At 35.8% G+C, this 12,403-nt stretch overlaps 1 protein-coding gene across 1 annotated transcript in view; it reads right to left on the bottom strand.

Annotated features, from left to right (window-relative positions):
• Positions 1–11,395: 11,395 nt before the first annotated feature.
• Positions 11,396–12,403, bottom strand: part of loxhd1a (lipoxygenase homology PLAT domains 1a) — a 123,687-nt gene continuing 122,679 nt past the window's right edge. Inside the window, exon 41 of the mRNA XM_061926659.1 lies at positions 11,396–12,001. Coding sequence (XP_061782643.1) covers positions 11,521–12,001 — 481 coding nt within the window. The 3' untranslated portion in view covers positions 11,396–11,520. The remainder of the gene's footprint in view (positions 12,002–12,403) is intronic.

Genomic DNA, 12,403 nt, shown 5'->3' with positions numbered 1-12,403 from the left:
GCTGAAATATGATTTTTGACCCATATCTAAGACATTATTTAAAAAAAAGATGACTTTAGTCTTTAATAATTTCCTAGAAGACGACTTATATTTGCGGTCTAGAGACATTTACATTCCAACCAACAGGTGGTTCAAAATGACTTTTCCCAATAGCTTGTCAGTGCTGTTCTTCCTCTCTTACTTTTCTTTATAGCAAGTTAATAAACAAGAGTGAGGAAGTGATCATGCTATTTTGATAAAATGGTGGACAATTGAAAAATGCCCTAAACGAGCATCGAATAAATATATTTCACTCATATTTAAAACATGATTTCAGAAAAGCTGAATTTATCCCTGAATATTTTCCAGAAGACACCTTATACTGTATTTGAAATGAAAAACAGAGTCCAAAAGGTTGCTCGCAAGTTAACAAACAACCACAGTGGAGGAACTATGAGGCTAATTTTAATACAAAAGTGACCAATGAAACAACACGTAACAGTAAGATTCTGTAAATGTTTATTTACATCCCTTAAATGTTTCCAAACGGTGCCTGTAACACGGCAGTAAAACGGCTGATGAAACAAAACAGGAGTCATAGTAGCTCTCCAATCAACATACTCAATAACTCCACAATTACGTTTTGGTGAATTTACTGAGGAATTTGTGAAACTGAAACCATACGAAAATAATGCCATTGTAAGTTAATTATCGTAAAAGTGTTAGCATTAGAAAAACGGCACTACCGTTAAATGAAGGACACAGCAGAAGAGCGAATTCGTCCAAAAGATGGCGCCATAGCACATACAATAAAACACCCTCTTAGTGTTTTTGCTTGTTTTTTTTATAAAATAATTTTTATAATTGGCGTCAGCAAAGAAAAACCCATTAATTAGCTGCTCCATCTTACAAGCCGCAGGGTTCAAAGTGTAGGAAAAAAGTAGCGGCTTGTAGTCCGGAATTTACGGGATATTCAAATCAGCAGGTGGTGCCAAATTACTTTTCTTCCTGTCACTCACACATCGCGTTTCCTTTTTAATACAGTGTCTCAAGGGTTGCTAGCAAGTTAACAAATAACAATGGAGTTATGAGGCAGGTTTGAATACAATTGTGACGACAGAAACAATAAGAGCAGCCAAGAAATATGATATTTCACTGAGATTGAAAACATGATTTAAAAAAAATTGTCTGTTTTGTTCTTAATATTTTACCCGAAGACATTTTGTATACATTGAAACCATCAGACGGCACCACGCATCAGTGACATAGACACTTACTGGATAAAAGTGGAAATAATTTAAAGATGATCAATGACGCAGTGTAGAGCTGCTAAACAATAGTATATGATTTTAACAAACAAAAAAATTTAAAAAAGTTTGGTCTCAGATGTTTTTCCCTAAAAAAAAAAAAGAAGGGGTCAATACGTTTATTCATAAAAAAACAATTGGGGTTTGCTGTAATAATTGTAACAACAAAAAGGCACTTTTTTTTTTCTTTATAGTCTATTTGTCACTCTTCTCAGTTTCCTCCCAAAGTGTACACAAGGCAAGGTTTCTAAAGCACAACGGTTTCTGAAAAAAAAAAAAAAAAGCGTGTTTTCTCAGGTTTTAATGCACTGGTTCAATGGCATACGGTTGAGATTGAATAAACAAAGACTATTATTGATTTTGTTGCTGCTTGAACAAGAGAAGAAAATAGCCCAAATAGTGCCAGTGAAAGGGCTGCCGCCATCCTTGTATTTGTGTGCGTGCGTGCGTGTGTGTTTGTGTATAAATCTGCTTTTTTAGCCGTGACTGCGCAATGTTTTTCAATAGAGGATATTTTATCTGAAAATAGAACTATTTATCATTAATATTAAAGCAATAGTGCATTAATGATGACGAGTGTGTGGATGAGCAAAATATGTGTTAGATTCACGTGTGGTGAACTTTTTTGTACTTTATTTATTCTTAATACAAATAATGATCATTTCAAAAGTGACATTGCTAAATCCAAACTTGTTGGTTCTTTTTTTTGTATTATTTTGAAGTTGTTTCATGGCTTGTATATTATCCTTTTGTATGTCCTCTTTTTTGTAATAAATTGGGAAAAACCATAAAAGCTGTTTTTGTTTGATCTCTTTTGTCTTCAAAAGTTAGAACTTTTTAAACAATATGAACATATTTATATCATAAAAAGATGACACTATTAGAATGAAGTTGTAATGTTACAGTAAGCATATTTTAGGAGAAAAAACAATCACAACATAATGTTTTGTCAGCTTTTTTCCTGAAAAAAACAAAATTGTTCATTGTTATGGCAATAAAGATATACTTTTTATGATAAACAAAAAACATAAAGTCACAAAAACAAATAATGTTGCAAGAAATTTTCAACAATATGTACATATTTATATCATAAATCAATTAAATTTGATGAATTTCATAAAACAATCAAATCAACAAAAAATTTAAACAATATGAACATATTTATATCATAAAAAGATGACATTATTAGAATGAAGTTGTAATGTTACAGTAAGCATATTTTAGGAGAAAAAACAATCACATCATGTTTTGTCAGCTTTTTTCCTGAAAAAAAACAAAATTGTTCATTGTTATGGCAATAAAGATATACTTTTTATGATAAACGAAAAACATAAAGTCACAAAAACAAATAATGTTGCAAGAAATTTTCAACAATATGTACATATTTATATCATAAATCAATTAAATTTGATACATTTCATAAAACAATCAAATCAACAAAATTTTTAAACAATATGAACATATTTATATCATAAAAAGATGGCATTATTAGAATGAAGTTGTAATGTAAGCATATTTTAGGAGAAAAAACAATCACAACGTAATGTTTTGTCAGCTTTTTTCCTGAAAAAAACAAAATTGTTCATTGTTATGGCAATAAAGATATATTTTTTATGAGAAACAAAAGTCATAAAGTCACAAAAACAAATAATGTTGCAAGAAATTTTCAACAATATGTACATATTTATATCATAAATCAATTAAATTTGATGAATTTCATAAAACAATCAAATCAACAAAAAATTTAAACAATATGAACATATTTATATCATAAAAAGATGACATTAGAATGAAGTTGTAATGTTACAGTAAGCATATTTTAGGAGAAAAAACAATCACATCATGTTTTGTCAGCTTTTTTCCTGAAAAAAAACAAAATTGTTCATTGTTATGGCAATAAAGATATACTTTTTATGATAAACGAAAAACATAAAGTCACAAAAACAAATAATGTTGCAAGAAATTTTCAACAATATGTACATATTTATATCATAAATCAATTAAATTTGATGAATTTCATAAAACAATCAAATCAACAAAAAATTTAAACAATATGAACATATTTATATCATAAAAAGATGACATTATTAGAATGAAGTTGTAATGTTACAGTAAGCATATTTTAGGAGAAAAAACAATCACATCATGTTTTGTCAGCTTTTTTCCTGAAAAAAAACAAAATTGTTCATTGTTATGGCAATAAAGATATACTTTTTATGATAAACGAAAAACATAAAGTCACAAAAACAAATAATGTTGCAAGAAATTTTAAACAATATGTACATATTTATATCATAAATCAATTAAATTTGATACATTTCATAAAACAATCAAATCAACAAAATTTTTAAACAATATGAACATATTTATATCATAAAAAGATGGCATTATTAGAATGAAGTTGTAATGTAAGCATATTTTAGGAGAAAAAACAATCACAACGTAATGTTTTGTCAGCTTTTTTCCTGAAAAAAACAAAATTGTTCATTGTTATGGCAATAAAGATATATTTTTTATGAGAAACAAAAGTCATAAAGTCACAAAAACAAATAATGTTGCAAGAAATTTTAAACAATATGTACATATTTATATCATAAATCAATTGAATTTGATACATTTGATAAAACAATCAAATACATTTTTTTAAACAATATGAACATATTTATATCATAAAAAGATGACATTATTAGAATGAAGTTGTAATGTTACAGTAAGCATATTTTAGGAGAAAAAAACAATCACAACGTAATGTTTTGTCAGCTTTTTTTCCTGAAAAAACAAAATTGTTCATTATGGCAATAAATATATATTTTTTATGAGAAACGAAAGTCAAAGTCACAAAAACAAATAATGTTGCAAGAAATGTCTTACGCTGTCAGACTTAGAGATAGACTAGGGCTTAGACAAACTTTATTGATCCACAAGGGAAATTGTTCCACACAGTAGCTCAGTTACAAAGGATGGAAATGGTAAGGAGGGAAAGGATAATGCAGGAATAAAGTAGACAAAAAATGTACCATAGTAGCAATATAAAATATAGCATATGTAATAATTACATATTATATATACAGTATATAATATGTACTGATATAATATATGATATTTTTATATAATATATACAATATATAACAAATCCCAATTATCATGTACAATATTACAGTAAATGTAACAGCTGCGGCAAAAAAAAAGGCCAGCATAAAATAAAGAGTAGATCCAGCAAAAAATATACATTATAAACAAAGAGAGGTAGCTAACATACAAACCCCGTTTCCATATGAGTTGGGAAATTGTGTTAGATGTAAATATAAACGGAATACAATGATTTGCAAATCCTTTTCAACCCATATTCAGTTGAATATGCTACAAAGACAACATATTTGATGTTCAAACTGATAAACATTTTTTTTGTGTGCAAATAATCATTAACTTTAGAATTTGATGCCAGCAACATGTGACAAAGAAGTTGGGAAAGGTGGCAATAAATACTGATAAAGTTGAGGAATGCTCATCAAACACTTATTTGGAACATCCCACAGGTGAACAGGCAAATTGGGAACAGGTGGGTGCCATGATTGGGTATAAAAGTAGATTCCATGAAATGTTCAGTCATTCACAAACAAGGATGGGGCGAGGGTCACCACTTTGTCAACAAATGCGTGAGCAAATTGTTGAACGGTTTAAGAAAAACATTTCTCAACCAGTTATTGCAAGGAATTTAGGGATTTCACCATCTATGGTCCGTAATATCATCAAAGGGTTCAGAGAATCTGGAGAAATCACTGCACATAAGCAGCTAAGCCTGTGACCTTCGATCCCTCAGGCTGTACTGCATCAACAAGCGACATCAGTGTGTAAAGGATATCACCACATGGGCTCAGGAACACTTCAGAAACACACTGTCAGTAACTACAGTTGGTCGCTACATCTGTAAATGCAAGTTAAAACTCTCCTATGCAAAGCGAAAACCGTTTATCAACAACACCCAGAAACGCCGTCGGCTTCGCTGGGCCTGAGCTCATCTAAGATGGACTGATACAATGTGGAAAAGTGTTCTGTGGTCTGACGAGTCAACATTTCAAATTGTTTTTGGAAACTGTGGACGTCGTGTCCTCCGGACCAAAGAGGAAAAGAACCATCCGGATTGTTATAGTCGCAAAGTTGAAAAGCCAGCATCTGTGATGGTATGGGGGTGTATTAGTGCCCAAGGCATGGGTAACTTACACATCTGTGAAGGCGCCATTAATGCTGAAAGGTACATACAGGTTTTGGAGCAACATATGTTGCCATCCAAGCAACGTTACCATGGACGCCCCTGCTTATTTCAGCAAGACAATGCCAAGCCACGTGTTACAGCAACGTGGTTTCATAGTAAAAGAGTGCGGGTACTAGACTGGCCTGCTTGTAGTCCAGACCTGTCTCCCATTGAAAATTTGTGGCGCAATATGAAGCCTAAAATACCACAACGGAGACCCCCGGACTGTTGAACAACTTAAGCTGTACATCAAGCAAGAATGGGAAAGATTTCCACCTGAGAAGCTTAAAAAATGTGTCTCCTCAGTTCCCAAATGTTTACTGAGTGTTGTTAAAAGGAAAGGCCATGTAACACAGTGGTGAACATGCCCTTTACCAACTACTTTTGCAGCCATGAAATTCTAAGTTAATTATTATTTGCAAAAAAAAAATAAAGTTTATGAGTTTGAACATCAAATATCTTGTCTTTGTAGTGCATTCAATTGAATATGGGTTGAAAAGGATTTGCAAATCATTGTATTCCGTTTATATTTACATCTAACACAATTTCCCAACTCATATGGAAACGGGATTTGTAGAAGTGGTCAGGTAATAGACAAATATCATCTATTGCTGTATGGTGAGTGATTATACAGCTGGATGGAGTGCGGAATGAAGGAGTTCTTGAATGGAACACTGTGGGAACGAAGCTGAAGGAGCCTGTTGGAGTATGAACTCCGCTGTCCCTCAATTGTCAGGTGGAGTGGGTGGGCAGGATTGTCCATGATGGCCAGCAGTTTGTCCAGTGTCCTCCTGTCCCTCACTGACACAAACGCCTCCAACTGCGTGCCAATAGTTTGGGCGGCTTTCCGGATCAGTTTGTCAATCCGATTTAAGTCTCTTTTGCTGGTGCTGCTCCCCCAACAAACCACTGCAAAGTACAGGGCACTGGCCACAACAGACTGATAAAATATCTCCAACAGCTTGCTGCACACATTAAAGTACCTAAGCTTCCTCAGGAAAAAGAGTCTGCTTATGCCCTTCTTGTATACAGCTTTGCAGTTGTCCTTCCAGTCCAGTCTGCTGTTCAAGTGGACTCCCAGGAATTCGTACTGCCCACTAGTGCCACCTCCCGGCCCTGGATGTTGATGGGCTCCACAGGGGTCATTTTCTTCTTGAAGTCGATGACCAGCTCCTTGGTCTTGTCCACATTAAGGAGCAGATGGTTCGCCTGAGACCACTGCACAAAGTCACCGATCAGTGTCCTGTACTCCAATTCCTGTCCCTCTCCGATACACCCGACCCCAGCAGAGTCGTCTGCAGGTGGCAGGACCTGGAACTATACTGGAAGTCTGAGGTGTACAGGGTGAACAGGAAAGGAGACCGGACAGTCCCCTGTAGAGCACCTACACCACTGACCACACTGCAAAAAGTCAGTGTTCAAAAACAAGCAAAAAAACACACAAAAATTAATGGTATTTTATTTGAACTAAGCAAAATTATCTGCCAATAGAACAAGAAAATTTCCAAAACAAGTAAAATTAGCTAACTTCAATGAACCCAAAAATACCTTTAAAAAAGTATATTCTCACTAATAACAAGTGCACTTTTCTTGGTAGAAAAAAAAAAAAGAGACCTTTTTGCTCAATATGTTGAAAAATATTCTTAAATTAAGTGAATGCTAGTGCCATTATCTTGACATAATGATATGCGCTCAACATTACATTTATTGAAACCAGCAAACTTATACTAAAAACTAATTTATTTTTCTTAATGGAAAGGCAACAAGGCAACCGCTTGTTACTCTCGGGGTCTCCTAGCCGCTCAGGCAAATCATATGGTCTAAAAATGCATTTTTCCATTGATAACATGACATGTGCGTGCTCTTTCAGTCAATTATTAGCACATATATACAGCCCGGCCCCCGGCCAAAATTGTAATTTTGAAGAATTTATCTGATTGTTCATGAACTATTTCTGTTCAAAATACAAACCCTGTTTCCATATGAGTTGGGAAATTGTGTTAGATGTAAATATAAACGGAATACAATGATTTGCAAATCCTTTTCAAGCCATATTCAATTGAATGCACTACAAAGACAAGATATTTGATGTTCAAACTCATAAAATGTATTCTTGTTTTGCAAATAATAATTAACTTAGAATTTCATGGCTGCAACACATGCCAAAGTAGTTGGGAAAGGGCATGTTCACCACTGTGTTATATGGCCTTTCCTTTTAACAACACTCAGTAAACGTTTGGGAACTGAGGAAACACTTTTTTAAAGCTTCTCAGGTAGAATTCTGTCTCATTCTTGCTTGATGTACAGCTTAAGTTGTTCAACAGTCACTTTTCCACAGACACTTTTCCACTTTGTATCAGTCCATCTTAGATGAGCTCAGGCCCAGCGAAGCCGACGGCGTTTCTGGGTGTTATTGATAAACGGTTTTCGCCTTGCATAGGAGAGTTTTAACTTGCACTTACAGATGTAGCGACCAACTGTAGTTACTGACAGTGGGTTTCTGAAGTGTTCCTGAGCCCATGTGGTGATATCCTTTACACACTGATGTCGCTTGTTGATGCAGTACAGCCTGAGGGATGGAAGGTCACGGGCTTAGCTGCTTAAGTGCAGTGATTTCTCCAGATTCTCTGAACCCTTTGATGATATTACGGAGCGTAGATGGTGAAATCCCAAAATTCCTTGCAATAGCTGGTTGAGAAAGGTTTTTCTTAAACTGTTCAACAATTTGCTCACGCATTTGTTGACAAAGTGGTGACCCTCGCCCCATCCTTGTTTGTGAATGACTGAGCATTTCATGGAATCTACTTTTATACCCAATCATGGCACCCACCTGTTCCCAATTAGCCTGCACACCTGTGGGATGTTCCAAATAAGTGTTTGATGAGCATTCCTCAACTTTATCAGTATTTATTGCCACCTTTCCCAACTTCTTTGTCACGTGTTGCTGGCATCAAATTCTAAAGGCAATGATTATTTGCAAAAAAAAAAAAGTTTATCAGTTTGAACATCAAATATGTTGTCTTTGTAGCATATTCAACTGAATATGGCTTGAAAAGGATTTGCAAATCATTGTATTCCGTTTATATTTACATCCAACACAATTTCCTAACTCATATGGAAACGGGGTTTATAGTTACAAACGTCACATGTTAAATGTTTAAATATTAACTGTCAGTTTACTGTACTGTGCCAACTGTACTACTATATGAGTACGTGTTTTCTCTTGTTTCATTGAAAATAAAACAGCAAAGTTCATTTGGCTCATCTGTTTTAATTATGAGACACAATTGTGTCATGATTTTTTTGTCTATGCTTCAAATAAGAAATTATTACTTTGAAAAATACATTTTATACTTGTGAGTGTTGATGACACAGCTTTCCAACAGTTGATATTCTAGTTTCAAGCATGTTTTACTCAATATAGGTCATCAAATCTCAGCAACAAGCTGTAATATCTTACTGAGATCATTTAGGACCAAAACCCTTAAAACAAGTAAAACACTCTAACATAAAATCTGCTTAGTGAGAAGAATGATCTTATCAGACAGAAAATAAGCAAATATCACCCTTATTTGAGATATTAATCTTACTTAGATTTCAGTTTTTGCAGTGCTCAGTATCCAACAGGGAGCTTCCCAGTCGCACAAACTGGGGCCTGTCAGACAAGTAATCAGTGATCCAGGGACAATGGATGAACTGACACTCATCCTGAGCAACTTGTCACTGTTGTATGAATAAATACTAATAATATTATCAAGAATTATTTCATAGTACCGTTAAACATTTTTATGTATATATATTTTTTTTTTTAGCTAAAAGTCATAATATAACCAGGAAAAAACATTGTGATGTCATGAGGAATCAATGTTTTAGTTATGAGAGTAAAGTTGTATTTCTATTGATAAAAAATGTCCCACTAATAGTTGAAATACACTATATTGCCAAAAGTATTGGGCCACCTATCCAAATGATCAGAATCAGGTGTCCTAATCACTTGGCCCGGCCACAGGTGTATAAAATCAAGCACTTAGGCATGGAGAGTGTGGAGATTTCCAGTGTAGAACTGTCATAGTATGTCACCTGTTCAACAAATCCAGTCATGAAATTTCCTTGCTCCTAAATATTCCAAAGTCAACTGTCGGCTTTATTGTGGGAACAGTTTGGAGCGGACCCCTTCCTCTTCCAACATCATTGTGCACCACTGCACAAAGCAATGTTCATAAAGACATGGATGACAGAGTCTGGTGTGGATGAACTTGACTGGCCTGCACAGAGTCCTGACCTGAACCCAATAGAATACCTTTGGGATGAATTAGAACGGAGACTGAGAGCCAGGCCTTCTCGACCAACATCAGTGTGACCTTACCAACGCGCTTTTGGAAGAATGGTCGAAAAATTCCTATAAACACACTTCGCAACCTTGTGGACAGCCTTCCCAGAAGAGTTGAAGCTGTAATAGCTGCAAAAGTTGGACCGACATCAAATTGAACCCTATGGGTTAGGAATGGGATGGCACTTCAAGTTCATATGTGAGTCAATGCAGGTGGCCAAATACTTTTGGCAATATAGTGTATTACCAGAAAAACATTTCATATTAAGATGTATTATTTTGTTTGTTTTGTTTAAGCCAGAGTTAATACAACTGTCTAATGCCACAATAAGTAGTTGGAAAAGTGAAGTAAAATAATCAAGAAAATAGTCATAAAGCTACAAAAATAATGTGAAAATAACGTGTTTGATGTTATAAGCACAATGTTGTAAAGTCACAAGATTAATGTTGAACTAAAACAAAATGTCTAAAATAAAAAAAATAAAAACATTAACATAGCCATTACCAAAGTCGTGACATCATGAGGAACACATTTTTTTTGCTTGTATTTTTTTTAAAATATCAATCACAGAATACATGTTTGTTTGCATGTTTTTGTAATTAAAAAACAAAAATGTACGTCATTGTATGAGAATTATTCAATTACTTTATTCTAGTGGTAGTAATAATTAGAGATGTCGGCCGATAAATACTTTAAAATGTAATATCGGAAGTTATCGGTGTCTGTTTCAAAAAGTAAAATGTATGACTTTTTAAAACGCCGCTGTACAGAGTGGTACACGGACGTAGGGAGAAGTACAGAGCGCCAATAAACCTTCAAGGCACTGCCTTTGCGTGCCGGCCCAAACACATAATATCTACGGCTTTTCACACACACACAAGTGAATGCCCGCATACTTGGTCAACAGCCATACAGGTCACACTGAGGGTGGCCGTATAAACAACTTTAACACTGTTACAAATATGCGCCACACTGTGAACCCACACCAAACAAGAATGACAAACACATTTCGGGAGAACATCTGCACCGTAACACAACAGAACAAATACCCAGAACCCCTTGCAGCACTAACTCTTCCGGTACGCTACAATATACACCCCCTGCTACCCCCCCCACTCCCCCCACCTCAACCCCGCCCACCACAACCTCCTCATGCTCTCTCAGGGAGAGCATGGCCCAAATGCCAAGCTGCTGTATTGAGGCATGTTAAAAAAAATAATGCACTTTGTGACTTCAATAATAAATATGGCAGTGCCATGTTGGCATTTTTTTCCCATAACTTGAGTTGATTTATTTTGGAAAACCTTGTTACATTGTTTAATGCATCCAGCGGGGCATCACAACAAAATTAGACATAATAATGTGTTAATTCCACGACTGTATATATCGGTATCGGTTGATATCGGAATCGGTAATTAAAAGTTGGACAATATCGGGATATCGGATATCGGCAAAAAAGCCATTATCGGACATCTCTAATAATAATTAGTGTACTCCGTATTATTGCTCTTATGTTCTATGGGTGTTTGCATGGACTCACAATAGAACATCCAAGTGGGAATTTATTCGTTTATAAAACATTACAAAGCTGTTACAAAGAATGGCACATTGATTTTCCTGAGTCATTACGTCAAAGTACCTGAGACGTGGACTAGTATTTGGGGTAGAGGACTCTGGCAATCTTTCCATCAGCCCTGTTGGTGTCCAGCCACTTCCCGCACAGAAAAATGGTGGTGACCCCGTTCGCCGTGTTGGTGACCTCCACGCGGTCCAACAGCCAGCCGGGGTTCAGACCCGAGTTGTCGTGCTCCACCCGAACCTTCTGCAGCTCGCCCATGTCCAGCATCTCCAGCAGAAATCGGTCCGTCTGCTCGCGCTCGAAAAGGTTGCGGAACTTCTGTCGCAGCTGCCGCCGACCCGAGTCGCCGTTGGAGCCGAAGATGGTGATGAAGACGTTGGCGTCCGTGCCCGCACCTTTCTCGTCGCCCGTGATGACGATGATCTCGTACTTGACCGGCACCAGGCTGCGGGCTTTACTCGCAAAGCTCTCGATGAACTTGGTGCACTCGACGGTCAAGAAGTCGTCCCTTTTCGGGGACAAGGGGACCCGGGCGTCGCAGCTGAAGATGTACCTGAAAACGAGGGAGCAGAGAAGGATCCAGTCAGGTACGCATGGAGGGAATAATTTTGACCATTGTACGAACAATCGGCATCATTTCCCAGAATTTAAGTCATAAGTCAGATTGTGTTATTGCTGTGTTAGAGGTGACCATCCTGTCATTTTGCATGTTTGGATGTGAAAGTGGCTGTTATTACTAAACACTGTTTAATGCAAATGTATGCAATAAATAATGTTTTGTTAAATAAAAAATATAAATGATGAATTATGTAAAATGTCAAATCAAGTATAAAATGTATTAAAGTACAAATTAAAATTAAAGCTGCAAGCAGCGATGGACGGGACCGACTTTTGCTGGTGTTTCCTGCCTTCCTCCCATTCAACATATCTTTACCTGCACATTACCTACCTTCCC

This window comes from Nerophis lumbriciformis, linkage group LG32 (genome assembly GCF_033978685.3).
Source record: "Nerophis lumbriciformis linkage group LG32, RoL_Nlum_v2.1, whole genome shotgun sequence".
NCBI classification, from domain to species: Eukaryota; Metazoa; Chordata; class Actinopteri; order Syngnathiformes; family Syngnathidae; genus Nerophis; species Nerophis lumbriciformis.
The sequence above is the reverse complement of the archived record's forward strand: the minus strand, read 5'-3'. Positions and strand labels throughout refer to the sequence as shown.